This window comes from Stigmatopora argus, chromosome 21 (assembly GCF_051989625.1).
Source record: "Stigmatopora argus isolate UIUO_Sarg chromosome 21, RoL_Sarg_1.0, whole genome shotgun sequence".
In the NCBI taxonomy this organism is placed as follows: Eukaryota; Metazoa; Chordata; class Actinopteri; order Syngnathiformes; family Syngnathidae; genus Stigmatopora; species Stigmatopora argus.
In genome coordinates this window covers 5,646,935-5,669,958 of record NC_135407.1, presented here as the reverse complement: position 1 = coordinate 5,669,958, position 23,024 = coordinate 5,646,935, and the positions used below count along the sequence as shown (strand labels likewise).

Here is a 23,024-nt window from a genome sequence, read left to right as displayed (position 1 = left end):
TTTGATTGCGGGAGGAAGCCAGAAAGCCACTTGAGGTCAAATCAAAGCCTCAGAAATCCAAAACAGATGCATTAACCACTATTTCTTGTTCAAGTGGCAGCCGGCGGCGGTAGCTCCGTCCACTCTTGCTCGTTTTGTGTTTTTGCTGCTTTTCTGTCTTAATGATTTGATTTGGTGATTCTCAATGATCCCATTTACTTTGATTTGTTTTGTACTTTGTGCTTTTGCTTTGTTGTTCTGTCTAATCAACCTCTTGCTACTGCCACAATGAAATTTCCCGAATACGGGATGAATAAAGTTATCCAATCCAATCCCATCTCTCTTAAATGCTTTTTCCAAGGCAATCTTACATAAACCATCTTTGTTCTTCATGGGATTTATTAACTAAAGCTACTTCTCGTCGTCTTGACAGGCCGTCATTCCACACCACTCTCGTATAAATGTATGTGCTTTCAACACCCACTGACCTCTGCGCCGACCCCCACACACAACCTCGACTAAGCAGCGAGACGGACGTGAGCACTCAAGCGTGCTTGCCGACAATGCTAACAAAATTGGTGGTTATTGTACAAATCTTTTTTTTTTTTCTCTCACTTTCATTCGGCAACCAGGAGGAAAAAAAAGAGAAAGCGGGTCACCTTGAGGCAAGAGGTGGAAGAAAAAGTTCTGACTGCTCCGTTCAAGCACGAGGAAAGATGGATGGATTTTAGGTTTTACTCTTGTCAATCACAACAACAAAAAAGGCATCTGTTCTTGAAAACTGGAGGGGGAAGACAGTTGAATGTTTAATGGCGCGTGGAAAGCCGGGAATACGTGACGTGAATGTTAAAGATTTTAGATTTGCACAAGACTGACATGCAAGTATCAAAACTTGAGAGAAAACATGAGTGGCAATAATTGTTTCAGTTCTAATTTCCATTTGGGAAATAGAAGAAATAGAAGAAAGAGAGAGCAGTAGCATCACCTGGTGGAAACACTGGGCTTTTCATCTAATGTTCCTCTTACTTTGAGACAGGGGGAATGAATGAATTCATTTATTGGGGTTTTCCTTTCCTATCATCATTGACTTGTGCTTTTGATTCTAATTTTAGATGTATTTTCATGTAAAAGTTGATGTAAATGGTCAATTATGCTCAAATTAGTCATGATTTCATCGATAGTATTGAATCTTGACTCACATCATTCAAATGTGGTGATTCAACAGTTAAACAGTTATGGATACATTTCCAAAAGAGATGTTTTTGCTCCTATATTGATGAAATGAGAGCAAAATTACACCTATTTTATTCAAGCCCGGATAAATCCTGTAGAGTAAATGCTTCACACTTTACGACAATAGGCCTCAATCAACCAATTTATTCCATTTTAATGTTCCTCAACAGAATATGTGGGTTCCCCTCCTCGAGTTGCAGTAACGCTGTAAACAAGAACGCGTCTCTAATTGGCTTCTTGATGCAAAGTGAAGGTGACCAAGCCATTTCTTCTAACTTGCAGCAAATCAAATGCATTACTGCGTGTAAGTGGGTACTCCCTCATCACTTTCCCTCCGATGGGAGACGCGTCGTTCTGCTGCAGAAAAAAAAAGAGATCTATCGATTTGGGAGCGAGTAAAGGGAGTCCAGAACGCCGCCAAATTCAGTGAAAAATGGATGCCAAGATGAGAAGGAACACCCTGTAATCAGATTGGCTATGGATTGTTGTGGGATCAACAGATATAGCTCTCGGGTTGGTTCTCCTCAACCTGGAAGTCCTAAATTGGTGCGGTTGAAATGGCCCCCGGCTAGGGATGGATGCCTTGATCCGTTTACTGTGCATGTTAACAGAAGCCAGTCATTGTAGTGTGAAAAAAAGATTCTTAATAGAATGGACAGGAGTTAAAAGCTGTGACAAATCGGCCTGTGAAAACCACGTGGTAGCAGTGTACAAAATACGGTACATATAAGGTTGGATTGGACTTTGGTGTCAAGATCAAGCTATTCAAGCATTTCACGTCCAATTCATTTTGACTGGATAAGGGTGAATGAATATTTGTTGGGTAATGTCACAAAAAATGACCAAATGTGATTCTAATTTGTCCTCAAATAACGGAGGAGCTATTTTAGTTAGTGTTCTCACCAAGAACGACAACAGATGAGTGAGATCTTGAGCAGTTTTATGAAACGAGAAGCAAGTTTCGCAGGTTTTGCACCTTCCCTCTAAAATATATATATTTTTCCTTTCCTTGATCTGTTTAAATGAATATTGCATTTGTCTCATTGTCAAAAAAGACATGCTAAAAGCTTTAAAAGCCGTCTAGTAATGGTTGTTCTTGTCAGCGATTAAATGAAGCACACAAAAGTCCCACTTTATGCAAAACAAACTATTTTATTACACTTTTGTATCTATTTAGTAGTATTGGCACAGACAAAGTAGTTATCTCTCGACTTTACATTTTGTACACTTCAAAATGGGATAAAATCAATAAAATGATTATCACAGTGATGTTAAACATGTTTTTTTTTACATTCTTTTTCGAGGACAAACAATGAACATGTCTTTTTATGCAGAAAGAAAATGTATTGACTTTCTTTTATGATACTTATAACATATTTTACGGACTATAAATCGCACGACGTTCTTGTTTAATATTTGACGAGAAAAGGCAGTGTTCTAAATGGCATCATGTAAACGTCATTGACAAAATGGGACTACGCACATTAAAGGAGAATAAAGAAATGGACACACTTATTGGGATGGAATATTAGAAAATAGAAATATTTTTAATTGTCAACGACCTTTCATCTACACTTGGTTGGCTCTCAAGTTAATGTAACCACATTTTTTGTGGTTATTTCTTTGTAAAAATTGTTTTTCTAATGTATTTGTATTCATGGTGTCTATCTAGAAAGGAATATATTTTATGTGTGTGCCTGTGTGGGTATGTGTTGGTTAACAGTAGATATACAATATTTAAAGTAGTATTGCACACTTAGTTTAAAGACTTATTTAGTAAATTGTAAATCTAATTGAGGTTACTTTGCCTGGTTAGCTACATAAATAATTTTATTTATATTGCCTCATGTGCATAAAATTAGGAATAACCTGCTAATATTTGGAATAAATCTGTTCAATAATCCAAAGAAAACATCATTGTGTGTTAAATATTGATGACAAAGGCTTGTTAGTGGGAAATTATTAAATTATTGATGAAATGGTTTGCCAAAAAAACAACTTTTTTTCTTGTTGATGGGTATTTTAAATAATACAAAAGGATTATTTTTAAAACAGCTGAATTACAATCCTAAAGAAAATAAAGGCGAGTTGGTTGTTAGTGAAAGGTATTGCAATTCTATAATAATCTTCTAATTTTACACGAGCTAACAACTCTTGAATATATTTATATTGCATTTAATAATGAAATGTGTATCTCTCTTTTTTTAAAATATCTGATTCTTAAAAAAATAATAATTAAATGGATGGATAAAACACTGTCCAAAATAAAAATCATGAAATTCAACGCTACATAAAACGATAAATCGGGCAAAATCAGCATCAGTACCAGATTATTTCTCTCAAATATATAAATTTTGCATTGGACATCCCTTAACTTGAGTATGTAATTTTAATAAAATGGCGACTTTGATGATGAGAGCTACTCCAACCAATGGAAATTCTCCGAATTTTAGCGCAAATAGCATTACGTTAGCGCTGCGGCTGAAAGGTTATTGATAAGGCCAACAAAGCATCGACGCTGGATAGATGCTACGTAATCGTATGTTACAATTCGCATGGCTACGAGTCACACTCGAGTGAGCACCTGAAACAGTCACGAGAAACAAATGGCGGACCACCCTAACCGAGAAATACTCACGTGGTTTCAAGCAGAGTTATGTACACGGGAGAGACGTACGAGGTGGCGGTAAAAAGCACCGTTATTTGAAGTAGTCCAGTCCCGCCACTAAAAAGAACTTCTCCAGGAAAAGTTCCGAGTCCAAGACGGCGATGTGAGCGGCTCGGCCAATCAGCGTGTTGGCCGTGTTGGGGAGAGCGTGGAAAACATTTTGACGGATCAGACGGCAATCTCTGGCCTCCGTCAGAGGCCGTAGAAGGTTGTTGATCATCTCCGTGTAGACGGGTCCTGATCCATGGAGGGGATTCCAATGGACAGACAAAGGGTTAATCATTTGGAAGCTGTGATATTTATTTAATTTTTGCTATTTCTTTTGCTCTACCTTGACCGAGTTCTATCAAAACATACTTGGTTTTCTGACATTTGCTAGATACACTTTCATTTTAAAATGTGATGTTTTTGTACCTTGCTTTGTCTCATTATTTATCTTTTTGTCTTATATTGTTTTGCTTGTGAGGATTAGTGGTATACAAACTGGATCGGCAGATTTTCCGTAGTGGTTTTAATTGACAACAGATTTAATGTTGTTTTACTCTCTTTTAATTTGGGTTTGTAAGTCCAAGAAACTGTTAAATGTTTGAGGGTATACACTTAATGTACAAGTGCAGTGGTCCCGCGACTTACTAATGCTTCCACATACAAAATATTCAGGGTACGAAAAGTCTGGATGGGGAAAATTGTGTCACAAGATATAAAAAAAAAAAGCCGAAGTGACAAAACATCAATGGAATCAAATGTAAATGCATTTCCTATATCATTTTGTTTAATTGTTGTGCTAAAATATGTCTCTACTTACGAAACCACATCTGGAATGAATTCATTTTGTAAGTAGAGGTACCACTGCATACAGATAATTCATAATCCAAACAAGTGAATTAATGTTATATTTGGTATACCTGTAGTTTTGTCTCTGAGAGCAGTTTTGCACATCTCTATTCGGGCCGAGTGGAAAGGAACATAGCGGTCCTGTGGAGAAGCCACCAACACCACATTCTTGAAGAACTGAAGCCCTGGTGGAAATAAAACAAAACCGTGAGGAAATTAAAACTACTACGAACATGTAAGTGTGTGTGGGAGAAGGCAATGGAGTCCATTTACTGTAAATGGCAGAGCACAAACCCAAAGTGCGATGACAGGCAGTAAAACAGTTTTGCGCTTTTCGGTCCCTTGTCAGCAAGAGCTTTTAAAAGTGCACTCTGGTGGGTTTTTAGTGATGGGGTGTCAGATTGTGTCTGTGTATGATTATCGTCGTCAAGGCAAACGACGGGGTGGTCTCACTCAAACAGCGGGGAGGCCCCTCGTAGTGTGAAACGTGACGCCAAGAGTTGTGAATAGTGTCTCATTTTTTTGTGTTTTTAAATATCGTGTCTTGGAAGTTGTCCTACCTGGTTTCTGACTTAAGAGATAAAGGAAGGTTTTGCGAGGATCCAAGTGGTCTCTGAAGGTGAGCTGTAGCAAAGATCCGGATTTTTTCAGCTTCTGCATCAGCCAGAGACCTTCAAGATACGTACATATATCATTATTTGAAATCTTGCTTCAAACTCAAAAGGCAGCGACCGCTAATGTACCTCGATAAATGCGGAGCACCGTGTGTTCGCATGCTAAATAGACCTTTATCCATTTACAGTAGCTTTCTCGCTAAACATCCTAAAAGGTCAAGATAATTATCCAAAGACATTTTGAACAATTTTCTTCTTTCAAGTATTACTTTTAAATATAATCACACACAATCATGGTTCTTACTCATCTTGCCAGGAATCAAACAGGGCCCATTTTTTAACTGTGGGTTTTAAAAACAGGTCCAAATTTGAAGTTATATGGTATTTATCTAAAAATCCAAATGGCCATTATATTCACTGGGATGAATATAATTCATTATGAACAATACTTTACAATTTATCACACCATCATAAAACGTATTGGGCAGGAAGTGGGAGAAGAAATGATATTTAATTTGAACAAAAGGCCTCAAAACCAGGAAAAAAAACATGATTTAAATAGGAACAAAACAACCATCAACATCGTCACGGGAACCAATCAGTACCCTTTCATTAAAAATGAGACGATGAGAATTTACACAATCCCCTCACCTGTGCTGACCAGCGTGCTGTTGTTGTACAGTGTGCCCAAATGCGGGCCGGACAGCGAGAGGAAGGTGTGACACCTGGGTAGATAGCAGCGGAAGCGAGGCCTCGTCAGCACCGAGCGAATGATGACGTTCCCCAAAGAGTGGCCGATGAAACTGTCGGAGTCAAAAATTGCCCTTTTAGTAGAAGCTTTTATACTCATTAAGTTGTTAAACGCTTGTATGTCCTCAAAGGCAACTTCATGATTCTCGCGTAAAGGACAAAGCATGAGAATTCTTTGGAAGGCATAAAGCAAAGTTTAATTACGCCACTTTTTGGGGACTGAAACTGAAAATCCCTCATGGCCTTCTCTCCTGTCTCAACACAACCAACCGGAATCTTTGTGCCTCGCGCCCACTTGGACTCTCCAGAGTGTCGCTCGTGATGAGAAACTCGAGTGGGAACTCTTGGCATTTTGAGTGCAATTAAGCGGTAAGATGAAAAGCATCATTAGACGAGAGCTGGGCAAGCCCGCTCTGCATTAAGCGAACCGCCAATCAAGCGCACGTCCAAAACCTTTTTGGCTGTGAACGATAAGAGCGTTTCATATATTCCGAGTTTGCCGGGGTGGATAAATTATGACGGGCAGACCGATTATGAGATGAATTTTGCTGTCTTGGCTGCCCTCTTATGACATTTGACTGTTATGATGGAGAATCTTCTCTTTCTTACAATAACAATGATTCACTTCTTTTACCTTAATAATATTTGTGTTTGTTATTTTTGACACATGAGAAAGATGTGTGATAAGGAAATGTTTGATTAAAAAGAATTATTATTATAAATACTGTGTCCTCATTTAAATAGGTTTTACTGACCTTATCCTGCCAATAGTGAGATTGTACAACTGGATGTGTTGAATAATCTCATCCAGCAATCTGTCCGTCATGGTATCGAAATCCGCAAAAGTGTCAGTCTGCAAAAAGATACCCATGATTCTTTTCTATTTTTTTTGTAATGTAAATGAGCTGGACTTCCTCGAAAACTGTACCTGGTTTCTTTCAGACATGAGGAAATCCAGCCGTGAGCCGGGCAGGCCTAACTCAATGAAGGTCTTCACCAAGCGAAGGTCTGCGCTGTTTCCTGGAAGCAAAGATCGAATTATTACGAGCAACGTCTCAACGAGTTACCTTGACGGGCAGAAATGAAAGCAAGCCCCCCACCCGGACTCACCGTCCAGCCCGTGCACGCACACCACCAGGTGGATGCCATCGTCAAACTCCTCATCGTCCTCTTCAGGGGGGAAGTAGGGAAGGTCAGATGCCAGTCGAGGAAGGTCACTGTACAGACCACCTTGGAAGCTCATCCCTTTAAACAGCTCCTCTTTGGCTTTGAAGAAACTGGATGTGCGCGTACAAGCAAATGGTCAAATCATCTTTATTCGTTTAGTACCATTGACAATGATTTTTCTGGCACTTTTTGTCCTCTTTCTGTAAATTTAATTATAATTATACCTTTCTTCATAGTTTGGATGGGTGGGAAACTAGGCTGGTAATGTTGTGTTTTATAGGCTGCAGTTATCCAGAAAATGTTAATGTGACATGAACAGATGCTTATTTTGTCCGTTGTTCCCTATGTTATATAATTTATATAATATATTTTTTCCTTCTTAGTGCATTCTTTGGCTACGTTATGTATTACAAAACAATATGTGACTTTCTCAAATAAAATCTGTATGATAAGGTACCAAAACTAAGAAAAGCAGCTGCCTGTGAATTAAGCGTGTCAAAACAAACCTCAGCATGCGTTGATTGGTCTCTTGGTCGAGATTGGTCAATGTTGAGGAGATGATACCAAAAGACCCCAAGGGCTGATTGGTAATAGGCGAGGTAGTCTGGCGAGTGGACATGCCGCTTATGGACGGAGAGTCTCTTAGAACAGAGGAAAAGGGCAGACAGGTGGGCGCGCAAGACACGGACATGTTCACCACTTCCACCATCTTCTTATTCACGAAGGCCAGGCCCGAGTTGGGGACCTTGGGCGGCTTTGTCTGGCCGTCTGGTTCCCCGTTGCCACAGGTTGATATCCCGTTATCTTCGACGCGTGACGTGACGCCATCGGTTGCCGTCCTCGCCGCGTCGCATATTTGCGTCCCCTGGTGAGGTTCGCTCTGATGGAGACTTTGGCACTCATCGACATCGATGACCGCCTGGCGATCCGTTGCGCTTGGCTCGGGTCCACTACTGCGGGAAAGTGCTTCCAAAGCCGCAAGATGCACATCCTCCACAGAGACGCTTCCTCCAGAGATGTGATGATCGACGTCCTCCCCATGACGGTCCGTAACGGAGCTCTCCGTGGTGCTAGGGCCCCTAGCAGACTGGTGACTTTGCGCCGACCCAGATTTATCGGGTTCTAAAACGTTTTGCGGTAGATTTGACATTTCAGAACTAACAGTCCCGCTGGCGCTCTCGTTCGTCGTTGAGTTGGGTTCGAAAACCGATGTTGTGGCATGTAATTCCTGAACTGAAGGCGCACGCTTCTCCTCATTATCATCCGGGCTACTGATCTGCGGCGCAGACACGGATTTGGTTAGTTTTCCGCCCGGGCTCTGCACACGTTCATCTTCATAAGGCAAAGAGCTTATGGACGTCAAGGAGGCCTGTATACCTCCGCTCGGAAGGCTACCGTTGCTCTCCATTTGCAGGCCCTCCAGAGAGCTTCTCAGGACCGGATGGCGAAACACTTTGTGCCGCGGAATCTCACGTTCGCTTGAGAAATCCAAAGCAGGCCGAATTTGGAGCGCCGCCTCGACGGGCCACGCCACCGAGCTGGGTTCGCTCTCGATGCCCGAATCGGAAATGACCGAGGACGAGCGCTTTATAATCTTGGAGAAGATCGGACCTCCTCGGTTGGCCAGCTCCCTTCGGAACCCGCCAGGGGACGAAGGTGAAATGCAAGTCGCGGAGACGATCAGAGTGCTAACGGGGGCGTCGGTATTTAAGTCTTCCATGAAGCGACCCTTGAACTCGATGTCCTCACTCATTTGGCCGTCCTCTGAGGGATTATACTGGTCCACGTGATCTTCTGGAACAAGAAGAAGATTTGCATTCTTTTGAATTTCCCCTTTTGGAGAAGAATTGAGATGGCGTGACGTTTCCATGGCTGAACTGCCACTTTCCCCGACGGATGACAAATTGTTTAATAGCTGCTGATCTGATCCCGGCGGTTCAGTTATTTCCTCTATTGTGTTCCGAGTATGTTTACAGTCGGTGTTGCTGCTCTGCTTTCCTATCTGCGACACATATGTGGTCAAATCCATGCAGTCGTCGCTATCCGAAGGATCCTGGGACGGCACTTCCGAGCATTTGGCTCTTAGACTATCGAGATGAGTCCTTTTGGCAGCCGTGACATTTCCGCTGACGTCGTTCTGACCGTCGGACGTGGCAAGAATCGGCACATGGGGTAACCACTCTGGAATGACAAGACCAGAAGAGATCTAATTTGCTGTCTAACATATGGAAAAACACTCGCTATATACCTGTTTGCGAAAACTCCACATATCTGTCCTCAAAGATGATGGGAAGACTGTTGAAGTCGCCATCGATGTCCAGGCACTCGACAGGTAATGGAGGCATCTTGGCCAAGTAGTCTGAGCAACGCACCTCTGAAGCAATCTGACTTTGTCTGTTGATTCTTAAGCACACGATAACCATTTTTGTTTTTTCTACCTGTTCATCCATGACTTCATCCGTTCTTCAAACTTACAGCTCTTCTTGAAACGTCAACGATTTTTCTTTGGGATGTTCGGTGAAGAAGTACGCCTCTGAAAATCTCCTCACCTTCAAAAAGTTAAATCCACCGTCAGGCTCATGGTGGAGCTCAAATGTCACAAACAGATATTTTTACCCTAAGTGTGTGATGTTCCTGCGCCAGGTAGGTCAGGACGTGAGGATTAAGCAGAGAAGCTTCCAGGAAGTGGCTCCACAGAGCAGCCAGCCGCGTGCAGAGGTGGTCCACATCTTTGCTGATCTTCTCAGCCACCTTCTCGTGGCCCTCCTGCAGCTGCCGTGGATAGAGATAAGAGTTACATAATAAGCGTCCATAGCCTGCTTGACAAAATAATGTCCCCCAAATATGGCAATTTCATTGTGTTGCATTCAATGATATAAAATCATTCTATTGCTTTGACCACCCCTGAATTCCAACACTAACAACAACAAAAATGGCTCATTGAAAAGTAGATCTTGGAGCAAAACAGTGTGAGATGTAGAAATAAGCACATATAAAGAATTTACAATGATACCATTTAAGAAATAATTACACATTCTCATGTATTCAACATACCTGTAACTGTACTGCGAGCTGATTTAGTGCCTCTTCTACAGGCAGGACTTCTAGAATAAAGTAGTGTTGATATAGTTGAGAAAATTTAACATAAATATTCGTGTACTTGAGCAAAATGATGGAGATTTTAAGGTTCACCTGTTTCCACAGGGATGGGCTGTAGCTGTGGAACCTCCTTGTTTAATGCAGTGCAGTAGCTATTGAGGCCTCGATATGCAGACAGCAGGAGGCGACAGAGTCTTCTGTGCCATGTGTGAGCTCTTTGCAAGCAGTCCTCACTGGGCACGTAAAAGCTCCCCTGGGGAAGAGAAGAGTCAGAAGGGAAATGTCATCTGCCATGTAGGTCACCGGTGGGCTCTCTCAACAAAAAAAGGCCTCACTTAATAACGGCCGTGAACACATATTTGAACATTATAGGCATCTCGGAAACAGTTGTGATAAGACAGACCGTCATTCGTGCGTTGGCAAAGTTATGGTAATTAGATGGAAGATAAATTAAGATGGGAGAAAAAAACGGCCTTTAAAAGTTGCTTGCTTGGAGGTGAAAAGGAACATCAAAATGGTGAGTAGGGAAAGAAGAATGGTGGGGCCTTGTCTTTGACCTTGAGGTCAAAGGTCGTTGATTTGGAGGAGAGTGGATGGAATAGGTTTGTGCAAATCATTTGCAAATGGTGCTGCTTGGAAGTAAAATAAACCAAAACTCCCTACCAAAGCACTAATTCAAAAATGAGTGTATGACCTCTGCAAACTGATATAGCCTTTGTGGCCATGATGCTGCATTCACAATCTTAATTTATCATCATATCAGAAATCAGCAAGGGGCACTTGACCATGAACAAGTAGTATTATGCCCGACCTCAAGTTGCTTAAATACAAAAACAAAAAAAAGTACAAAACTGCTCATGCCTGGAGTATCTAGGGAGATACTATAATTTAAACTTGGTAAATTCAGTCTCCGGCCCTATCATCATACCTGTGTGTGCTCTGTAATCGTTGAGGTGCAGTATGTGGCAACCAGGAAGGAACATCTGTATGTATACTTTCATAATTCTTTTTTTTTCCTTTAAGGAGCCTCCGAGGCCGCAGAGTGACGAGGGAACAAAATAGCAATGTTCTTGCTTGAACTAGTCATTATCCCCCCCAAAAACATTGCGTTTGTCTGTATACTAACAAAAATTGGCTTCACTCCATTTCATTAACCTTCATGACATATAGCGAAGATGAAATGCGCTTTAATTGCTGCTATGAAAAAGTAATACAAAAAACAATATAAAAAAAACTGAAATCGCAAACTTTATTAAGTGATCACTGCTATTATAATTTTCCACTCTAGCTCTCTCCCAAGGGCATGCTTTCACTTTCCAAAACACTGACGCTGCATCTTTTAAAATTTCGATTTTTCACAAGCCAACGAGAACTAAGAAAAAGAAAATGTAACTTCACAGTTGATCGAAAAGGAAGCCTTTCACCTGCAGCCACGTTTACGTGGCACTTGTGAGCAGAACTCATTACTGCGATCAAAAGAAGACACCTCATCAGCACCCCCCTCCCTCCTCTTAGCCTTGGTCTATAGCCAGAGATTATTAAAGCAACCAGCCAGCGGTGGGATTAAAAGCAGAAGGAGACGACAGGGGTCCTCATTAAGATTTACAGTGGAGATGCTGACGTCCAAACCGAACTAAGATGCAACTCGAACCACTTTACACCCGTGCAGGGAAGCATTGAATGGTAAATGTGTGGTGAACGTATACTGGTCCATCATGTTTTGGTAGTGGCATGGACCTGATGCAAATATAAAGTGTTTTGAAGAGGGCTCTGCCATTGGCTGGCCACCAATTCAGGGACAATAGTTGGCTGGGATAGGCTCCAGCACCCCCCACGGCCGTTGTCAGGATACCTTTACATTGTTAGGTTTACTTGATTACCTTTGTGAGGGAAAACGTGCTTCCAAGAGTAGTTTTAACATGCTTTACTTTTTACTTTGACTTTATTTATTTATTATCTTGCGCCAAGGATGACAGGAATCCAAGATCTAATTCTGATTTGGCTGAGCCATAATGCAACGTTATTATGCACTTCCCATGCAAAAAAAAGCTCCCAAATCTAGTGAGTCGGTCGTCCTTAAGCGGACTACGCAATATCTCCTAAATTGTTAAGGATGAGCCTTTTTCAGCCTTACCTCGGAGTTGATGGGCTTGCAGTAACCCGCACCAAACACCAGGTTTTCCACCGAAATTGCAGCTGGGTCACCGGTGTTCTCTGGTGAACCTTTTCCCAGCCAGGAGCCCTTTCCTGTTCGAGCAAAGCTGTAGAAGAAAGAACATTTACATATGCAGAACGCCTATACAATACTCAATTAACTGTAAAATACGAGGGGTTGTCGTGGCCCCGATATGGTAGCTTGGCAAATGAATAGCTAATTATTCCCAAAGAAAAAAGATGACATCAAAACATCCGCAGCGCTTTGTGCCATTTTAAAGCCATGCAAATGATCTGCTACCTGATTAGCGGCTGATGTAAGGCAACCAGTGAGGCGTGGATGGAGACGGAAATGACGGACAGATGGAAATAGTCGAACATGACAGGAACATGATGATGCAAGCCTCTCTGCGGGTGGAAGTGGAGGTTGAGGGTGCGGCTGCTGATCAACGGGACGGTGGCGATGTCCGATAATCTGGAAAAGAATGAATACAATAAAAATACATTTTGGAGGAATGGAGCCCAAGCCCTCAAAATGGCATCAAATTATGCATTACATATACAAAACGAGTACACCTACTGTTGTTCATTTTCAGTGAAGTGCAGATCCAGCTTCAACTGGAAATCTACTTCGCTTAGGGCATCCTCCAACTGAAAAGACAAGATCCAGATCCTGAATTATTATATTATTACATCCAGGTAACTAGACCTCAGATCCCTATTTATTCATTTTCATACCTGGGGGCAATTTAGAGTATGTAAGTTAAACACTTTTGATAGTACTTGAAAATACCTGAATGGTTACTGGAACAAATTTGAAATATAACGAAACAATATTGCTGGTCGTCTTTTTTGGAGCCTAAAAAAACCATAAAGGTGGTCAGTGGTCAGAGAAGGAAAACATTATATATAAGTCGCAGGCCAGACCAAACTGTGAACAAAAGTGCGACTTATGGTGCGGAAAATACGGTACGTACTTTGCAAGGATCAATTAGCGACATTGTTTTTAATGTAATATGCAGTGAGTATATGTAAGTGGCCTTATAAATCTGCTTTCCTTCATCTCACAAGCCTTCTAATCTTCCGCAAAGCGAATTAATGTGCCACCAAAGCAAAGGTGTACGAAAACAAAACAGCATGAAACGGAAAGAGGCCAACTGGCAGTCTTTTGAAGGTTGAAGGTGCAACGGTCATGTTAATGGATTCCCACAGCGGCAGGGATGAAAGTGCAACCCTGCTGCCTCCAACACAACAGTAAACACAGCGTTCTTTGCTCCAATGTCTTGTATTGATCCCGCCATCGATCCGAGACATATCACGCGTCGTTTGACGAGGGGTTATTTTGGTCGGCGCTATCTCCGGATAAGAGCGGCCTTTAGAAGGTTAATGAGGCAGGGGCCTTGAAGAGAGCTCTCTAGTGACACTTAATGTTCTTCTCTCTGCTCTAAAAAAATCCAAACATACAGATTTATATCCTTCTATGCACCCTATTTGTACTTTGACCAAAGCACAATATCTGCCATGCTCATTGAAAAACAACAAATCACCCCTAGATAAAATCTATAACCTTTCCGCTAGTACTACAATGCGTACGTCAGCTTCAAGCTGACGCAGAAAGCTAAATGGTGCGTGTAAGGAAATGGCGCAGATAATTTCGGTGATCAAGATGGGACTGCAACATAAATGGGAGTAGCTATAATATATACTTTTATACACGATAAAATACATTACCACAACCATGTAAGGTACAGTTTCTTAATTTTTCATTTTCGGGCTGCAGTTTCAGAGCTTTACCAGTTTTTTTTTTGGTGTGTCTTTTACCCAGTAAAATTTGCATGATGTAACATCCCAATCATCTGAAATGGAGTAAACCCAGTATGTGGCATGCACACAAACATGTGCTTGTGTACGTGGGTGCACAAAATGTCACCCGTCTGACTCACCCTGGCTCCATCCAACAGCAGGTGAACTTTGAACACCATGCAGTCATTGACGCTGATATCCTCATTCCTGTAAAGGATTTGGAATATTCGGCTGAACACGGTTCCCTCGTACACGCCCGGGGAGCTGAAGCTGCATTCGCCTGCTGTGCGACAACATTACATATATTAATATACAGTACATTAGAAATATCGTCGGCAAAAACTCATTCACTAACATGATAGTGGACCATATTTGGCATTTCTAAACAAATGTGTTAGTAAATTTGGAAAAACAGGTGTTTTCAATTGTATATATTGCAGCTGATTGTAATTAATACTGTTAATTGGAAACTGTAAAGTTCCCCAACATGACATTATTTTTCAAATCACTTGAACACTTTATGAAAAATGTCAAATGGAAATTATTTTAAATATGCCTTATTTTATGGGTTATAAGACACGTTTCGTTTGTAGTTTGACTGAGAATGCAACTTATGTTATTAGTACTGTATATTCAAAAATGAATTATACATTAAACCTGTTTATTTATGTTGTTTGAACTGCACTCTCTAGTTTCCTGTGGTGTACTGTAACTATAGTTTAGCTACTGTACATAATCTTTATAGTCCACACATCTTTTTTTTCTTGGTTTCTTCTCAAGGGAAATTAAAAAGTACGCAATATCAAAACATAATTAAGAAAAAGCAGCTGTTGGTAGAAAAGTGCAGTTTCTGGTGCAGTCGTATATTTGCTCAAGTTCAAACTAATGCAAAACACTTTCATTATAACTAGCTCAGTGTGTACAATTTTTCTTTGTTCTATGTTTATATTTTAGCTGTTTAAAAACAGCACATCCGCACCTCACTCCTAAAGCAGAAGAATGGCCTAGATAAGTGTAAGTTGCATAAACTAAAATAAAACAAGAAGACCTACGATGTTACTGTACCAGCACGATTGAAAAAAATTGATGATTGTTCTTCAGCCAAAGGTATTTTCACACAATCTGTACTGCAGTCCAGCTGCGAGCCCCGAGAGGCTTTTGAAACGCCCCGCAGAGTCTGCGTCTATCTGGGGCCCCTCGACTCGGCCCCTCTCCACGGGACTCCCACCTGATCATGCTGCTGCTCTCTGCACCATCAAACAGCCCCAAACATGTCGGATGGGAGCTCGGGAGCAGGACCCCCGTCAAAGACTTGTTAGATGTGTGAAGGAGACCTTTTTTTTAACCGTTGTGAGGGTGGGCTGCTCTCGCCTCATTGGCTAACAAATGGTGCGGAGGATTATGATATAATAGACTATTTTCTTGCACTTGCTTAAGGTTGTGATCTATCAATGTGTATGTAAAAGTTCCAGAATCTGAAAGTGAGATTTTTAGCCCCTTGAAAATATATATATTTCCTTCTACTACTGGAAATGAGGACTAGTAGCAACACAATGTGATTATGTGAGAACCAACAAAACAGCTTTCCACTGGTCATTAGTTTTAAATGCTCTAATTCAAAGCAGGCCTAATCACTAATGAAAGCCAGAAGTTTTTTTTATACTGGTTTTAAACATGTTGAAAGTAATCAAGATAACACTCGGTCAAAATAACACAAACATCCAACCTTTTATAGTTTCGACTCTATATGTTTTTTTTCTGTTTCATAACTATTTTGACCAGAAAGTGTTTGGCACGTGTGCACGAATCGCACTTCAAACAGTTATTATATAACGAGATGCTTCCGTCTGGACACGTTTTTGGGGCGTTATTACATCCTGCACTTTAAAACTTGCTGAAATGCCCCTAAGCTTTAGTCACAGCCATTCTGTGCCAGAAATAATCAGCTTACAGCCCTCCGGTAGTCTACATCTGCTCTGTGTTAAATTGTGTGTATATATTTGCCTATGTGTGAGCTAGTGGGTTCCCAGTCCTATCAACAAAACCCGCAAAAGTCACGATTGCTCTTCACGAATCCGTTGACATTGTGCCTGGAAAATTAGGATTTCATTGTCGCTGAATGGCCGTCATTAAATGCTTGAGTCGAGTGGTCGGCACGGTGTGTTTGTCTGGGGTCAAATAATATCATGTCAAGCATGTACTTCAAGTGAGATCACGACGAGGGATTTATTTCCTGTGGCCGCAAATGCAAAATGTTTTTTTTTGTTTTTTTCCTGCTTTTTTAAAGCTATGCAATCAGCCAACGAGGTGAGCAGGCTTTTAATTCACGACCTTGAAAAAGGAGAGGGCGAGGGCGGCAGACTTGCCATCTGAATATGGATATGAATATGTCATGTAAATTTTCGGATGACACTTTCACTTAATGAAATGCCGTCAAAGCTGACGTGAGCCACATTTGGATTGTTGTGGGCTGTTTTTTTTTTTTCTGAACAAATGCCACCTTATTGAAAAAACCTAAATCAACTGCAGCTTTTTGTTCCATAAACACAGAATTGAACCAAACAAGGGGGGTGGTGAAATGAGAAGCACCTGACTTCAATCAACTGATTGCACTTGTAACATACCACCTTTGTGGAAAGGTACCACACATAATTTACTGCGTTTTTTTTTTTAAATTGTTTGCTCCAAGATATCGATACTTTTCAAGGATTTAATGCCATTTTTTAAAAAATAGTTTGGTCTCAAATGTAAAATGACATCAATATCATCAAATGAAAGAGAAGAAATTGCTTTACTGGTGGCCAAAATATTGCTGTATGTTGAGGAAAGCATGCTATTGATATGTTAGAATTGTAAATATAATAGAATAAATACATACAATGTCTCCATTAAATTTATATAAGCCTGCATGCTGCTTATGATTGATTAACCTCTTAAAATTCCACACGAGCCATTAATTAATAAGGGTAGAAAACACCCTCCTACATTGATTTGTGTCACAATGTTCCTGTCATCTCACCAGAAAGGACATGAATCAAATTCATAACTCTAGACATACACATCCGCCGAAATGTAATTTCCATATCCCAAAAGACCTGGCAATAAAATATGGGCCCCATAAATTAAGAAGAGAACTTTTCAGGAGTGCACATGCACGCACGCAGACACGACTTGCCGGTCTAGAGAATCTAAAAATAACTTATTACTGTGTACCATTACTGCCAGTGAATTGGCTTCCTGAATTGCTTCAAAAGCAGATTGGAAGCTTCAGCGGGGATAGAAAGCAAGATGTCAAACATGCCAATTGTGTGCATGAGATTATAAATGAGATTTGGGAGAAATGGATGCAGACAAAGCAAAACATTTGGCTTCAGAAAATTCTTTACAATGAACCGATTGGACATCCATCTCCGTCAATGGCAGCTAAAGTGTAACTGCTACCAGAATAAATGAAACTGTGCATTATTAAGAGTCGTAGAGACTAATAAAGCAGATATGGTGGAAATGAGATCCACCTGAATGGCATATTTGAAATTCTAGAGAAATATATAACAAAGTAGATGCAGAAAATCCATTGCCACTCACTTGCATTATCTTGGGTTGTCACTATTAATCTGTGAAGCACGCGAGGAGAAACCTTCAACCCTGTTCGAACTTGGTAGAACCTGATGGAGCACAATACATACGTACAATATAAATACATCTATGTAGTGTATCATTATAGTAGTAGCTAGATTTTAAATCAATAACATGTTGATGCAGTTTAGCCTTTTGTGTATGCACCATCTAATTGCTGCTATTAAACTACGAGAGTAATCAATAAATTATTACTTCTTTTTTTAAAATCTAAACATAATGTTGGGGATGTAAATCTTACATGGATAAATAGGGTTTGTTTACTGGGCTTTCAACAAAAGCGACACGAGCAGATTAAATCGATGCGGCTTTGCGCAAAAGAAAAGTCTGGCCTCTCCGGGGACAAAATGGACAATCGGGTGGAGAGCTTTGTGGCTGTAAACGTAATTATCACATCAATGCCTCAGTGACGACGTTCTAAAAGATGACGGTCAATGAATGTGGAGTATATGTTTACAACATGGAAAGATTGACCAGTTAATAGACATCAATTTTGGTGTCTTTCTTGTTAAGATGATTGTAAATGAATGTGCTGTAAAAGATGAACATTATTTTTTTTGAACAGCTGAAAGGGAAAGAGAAGAAATAATATGATGTCACAAAGTGTAGCTGGGGTATTATAAAATTGGGACGAGATTTCATAAGGTAATTTACTCTTAATTAATACTGCACAGGGGTAAAATATCAAATGAATTGGACGTGTAATAACGATTCACTCACTTAAATTCATAGTTAAAGGATGACTAAAAAGCTATTTGTATTTCTCAGTCATATTCCCATTTAGGTTAAATTAGGGCATTTTTTAGAGTTCACTGAAAGGATCATAATGTCATTGTATTTACATTTTTCTCCATTCAATTACTATATTTTCTTATTCCGGTGCCGGCTAAAGTTTTGAAAGACTTGCAGATGCATTTTTATATCATAAAATCGCCTCAGTCTCAGACATAATATGAATATGTGCACTAATTGGCCATCAGCATTGACGGGGGAGGTTTGGTCATTTTAATTGGCAGACTAATTGGATTCTAAAGTTCACACCATTGTGTCAATTGTAGGTTTCAGTCATTATGTGATAAGAATTGCAGCACTAATGGATTCCAACTTTATATTATATACAACATATATCATATGCAACATCTCTTACCCTCTCTGAAAAAGGTCCACATTATGAAACTTGTGCAACTCTACAGAAAACTCCAAAGTTCCCTGTACTTCAGACATGATATAATCGCAGTCATCACCTGCCAAAAAAACAAAACAAAACATGCAAATCAAGAAATTTTATTTCGTTGACTGTTACAACGCCGTTGGGATTAAGCCGTCGAGTTTTGATGGACTGAAATAAACCCCTTTGTCTTCATTAAATGTTAGTTGTCAACAAAATTCAGAACTATGACTCAGATTTTATTGTTAGTCATAGAAATGTGACTGTTGAGAAAGGGATGCGACCTAAAAATATGACAGTGTACTGAATTGTAGACAGCCTGAGGCGTATAAATACAGCATGTTTGCTTTCTGTTTATTCAACAATGTCTGGATCCCATTTGGACGAACGCAGATTTAAATTCTCAGAGATATTGCTCAAATGTGTGGAAGGGAAAAGGCTCAGACGCTTTAGAGATGAAGATTGCAAATAGCTAAGTGTACTCTGCGACTGTCCAATGCATCCAAATGTAATACTTTAAAAGTAATGCGGCTGAAGGACACTGGGACGGGATCCAAAATGGGCAGATTCACATTGCGCGCTTCATTAATTCGAGGTCTCGCCACTCGGTTTAGGACGAGTTGTTTCCTGTCAATCATTTCGATGTTGGAATGCTTCCATCAAGGAAAATGCTTAAATATAAATCTGGAATTACACGTGATGATGTATTTGGAACGTCTAAAAGCAGGCTGAAAACTAGGGATTTGATAATATGATACTTTTAATTGGAGCTTGAGAATGATCTTAAATGAAAGTGTAAATTTGTGCATACTGACTGAGCTTATCTGTATTACACAATTTATGGTACTTGCATTAAATAGACATTTCTGAATGAAAACAGGAATAAATGGTCATTCCATATACGGTATGGATTCACAGCTGATTGGTGCAAATGCAGTGAAGCAAGAAAATGACTTTGGTGATTGATCGCTTTCATTTTGCTGATTTCGCACTGAGTTTGACAAGAATGCACTTCGACTCGCAGCTCCAAAGAACAGAAGTATTGCGCTCAAACAAACACAGATAATAGTCATTACTTTCCCCTTGTTTGCAAATGAAAGAAGCTTATTCTCTCACATTTCCATTATTTCTATTGATTTCTCTGGCTCCTCTCTGAAGAAATGTGTTAACTTGGCTCAGAGTGGCAAACTGAACATCGTGTACTGCCAATAAAGACAGTCTTTCCCCCAAAACAATCTATCTTGATAATGCGGTTATTACGTAACACACACACACACAAACACACACAGACATCATCGGCTTTATTATTAGAATCCTCTCGAAAATTCATCAATAAGTTAATGATGTCAGCAAAGCGCCCACTCACACAACAAGAAAGCCGTGAGTTCAACTCCAACCACAATGAAGCGAGATGACACAGTGATATTTGTAGGCTGCAAATATATCTTAAGCCATGAAAAAAAATCCACTTTAAAGACTTTCTCGTCCAGCGAGGCCGATATTATTGTAACAGACTTGAATATTTTTCCTCGATCAGGCCTGCATTTTCCAGTGACATTTAATTGCATTATTTCCCTTTTAACACATGCTTTTATTGCTGCGCACCTGTGAGAAGCCATGCACTTTCCAGATGATAAAAAGGGAGACAATGTGTCCTTGGCAGGAAAACACTGAGCTAGAAATCATGTGATGTCATAATCTTTGCTAAACCCCCCACCAGCACCCCCACGCTACCCCGATGGTGCCGTGTTAAGCTCTTAGCATTTACAGCATTACAATGCAGTGTTTGGGAGCGAATCGTGTTAAATTTGACTATAAAAGAAGTCAAAAGAGTGTCATGACGTATGCATTTTTTTGACTATCTTACAGCTTTTAAGCAGTCGCCTCTCATGTAAAGCCGTGGGCACGCCATTCCATCTGTCATGTGCTAAGACGGGCATGACAGTGACTATTTGTTCCTCGCCTGTTGCAACACATCGACGTGATCTTGCGCTCTCCTGCTCTGGCGTAGCAATACGAGCAGCGGCAGTCACATGAGAGGCCGCAAAGCAGGCGACGCTGCACATGAATGCAACACGTAAAGGCGGGATGGGGATATTTTCCAGACCGTCAACCGCAAAGATGGCAGTGCAGATGTTTCGGGCCGTGGCATCTGTGCACAACTAATAATAGACGAAGTCTTGTGACGTCCCTTTGGACGTGCAAAATGAAAATAATATGAATTGTAATGAAGGATATGACTGAAAAATGTTTTAATTGGCCTATAGAGCCAACAAGATGGTGGCAAAGCGCCTCCTCCTATTGGACAAGGCAGTGGACTCACTAAATCAAGCACCTCCTATCACTTCGACATAGTTGCATGTCCAAAAATATGTGCACGTGTGTCCCAAGCATTGTTGTTTTGAATGCATAGTTCATAAATGTCTTGTTTAATGTCATTAAAAAAAAATGCATGTAGGATATTAAACGTGTGTTAGTTTGTTTTACTTTTTAGTTCAGAGACTTAAAAAGGGCATAAACTTGGAAACGACTGTTTAGATTTCGGACTAAATAGAACAACATAGTTGGCCCTTTTGAGGATGAGTGTACATAAATGAATGAATTTCGTAACCCAACACACACACTTTTTGAATAATGAAATACAAGTAAATGTGCTGAGTATCATTTAAATATATACACTTGACTCCACAACTAAGTTGAGCCTCTAAATCTGAGCTTCCAGTCGCATTATGTGATTCCTGCTTAGTGATGCATTGGTGATGCCGAAAGTTAAACACATTACATGTGCAAGAGTCACCCGCTCTCTGTGGAAGTAGCTCGTAGTAGTGTACAGTAATAAGCATCTGGGATCATTGTCTATGCTAAAAACCTTCCACGTTCACGCGACGCGGCACCGGCGGACCGCCACGTACACATCCGACGCCGACGGAGCAAAGTGGGACATCCTTACCTTGGGAATGATCCGGGACGTAAGACGATCCGGTGTGTTAATGCAGATGGACGCGCTGGCGTGCAATGTTTATATCTCTGCCTGCGCCGCTACTGCTGCTGCTGCTGCTGCTGTTGCCATGGTTATTCATCCAGACCCTGCGTGTACTGCAGTCCCCCCACTTTCCCTCTGGTGCGCGTGCTCTATCGCTCTTCATCAATCCGTGTCTCTCCCCATCCACATGGAGAGGAGGAGGGGGACGTCAAATTTGGGCATCTGGAGCTTAATCTGCCTTTGTCCTCGCCCTCCAGCGTACCGTCCACGCACAGGCCGCCGTACGGCTGCGGTATTAATAGCAAAGCGTGCAGACGCGGCGCTGTGTGTGTCCTGCTGCTGCACTCTGGCATCGTGCGTCCAGCTAGCCAGCCAGCCAACCAGCCGGCTGACATCAGAGCCAGCCCACTAAAAGCTGAAGCGAGCCTTCCGTAGAGAGAAGGAAGGAAAATTGATAACTCGCGCTTTGAAAGGTGTTGACGAAAAGCGAAGAAAGGTCAACCGAGGAGATAAGTCGGGGCATCTATTTCTGTCAATGGTAGGGAGGGGGTTAAGGTTTGCGAAAGATCGAGTTAGATACTCGTCTGTGCTCTATTGCCATCTTCACCTTCCTTTTGAAAAGGCAAAGTCAATCGCGGCTTTGCTCACATGGCTCTCTGCCATAGGCTTGGAGCACTCTTGATTAAAGGAGGTTTATTGATTGTTTTTTTTCTTTCCTTTTCCCAACTGTCAGAGTATCAGGATGAAAAAAGCTTGGTGAAATCAGAGAAGTTGGGGCGCAAGGACACTGACTACCAGGTCGATAATAATAAAATGTTGTAGGAAAACCTCTGAATGTGATTTTGTAACTTCTTCAATATCATTTGAATCTAGTTTGAATACATTTTTATTTCTTAGTTCTGAAATAGTGCATTTGATGCCAGTCAAAATGATTCT

General features: G+C 40.8%; 1 protein-coding gene across 2 annotated transcripts; it reads right to left on the bottom strand.

The window, feature by feature from the left end:
- Positions 1-2,344: 2,344 nt before the first annotated feature.
- Positions 2,345-22,482, bottom strand: fam135b (family with sequence similarity 135 member B). Of its 2 annotated transcripts, XM_077590735.1 has the most exons (20): positions 22,056-22,482; positions 19,085-19,181; positions 17,887-17,966; positions 14,442-14,584; positions 13,079-13,149; positions 12,800-12,973; positions 12,479-12,605; positions 10,438-10,597; positions 10,300-10,349; positions 9,862-10,017; positions 9,721-9,794; positions 9,494-9,648; positions 7,752-9,426; positions 7,189-7,355; positions 7,007-7,098; positions 6,834-6,931; positions 5,980-6,131; positions 5,275-5,385; positions 4,786-4,899; positions 2,345-4,117 (listed from the first exon to the last, which is right to left on the bottom strand). In XM_077590735.1, the coding sequence occupies exons 2-20, from the start codon at positions 19,159-19,161 to the stop codon at positions 3,912-3,914; spliced, it is 3,882 nt and encodes a 1,293-aa protein (XP_077446861.1). In that variant the 5' UTR covers positions 19,162-19,181; positions 22,056-22,482; the 3' UTR covers positions 2,345-3,911. The 2 variants fall into 2 exon arrangements, with proteins under 2 accessions (XP_077446861.1, XP_077446860.1); XM_077590734.1 differs by lacking the exons at positions 2,345-4,117; positions 4,786-4,899; positions 5,275-5,385 and having other exon boundaries at positions 5,391-6,131; positions 14,442-14,581; positions 22,056-22,480.
- Between the last annotated feature and the right edge of the window lie 542 nt (positions 22,483-23,024).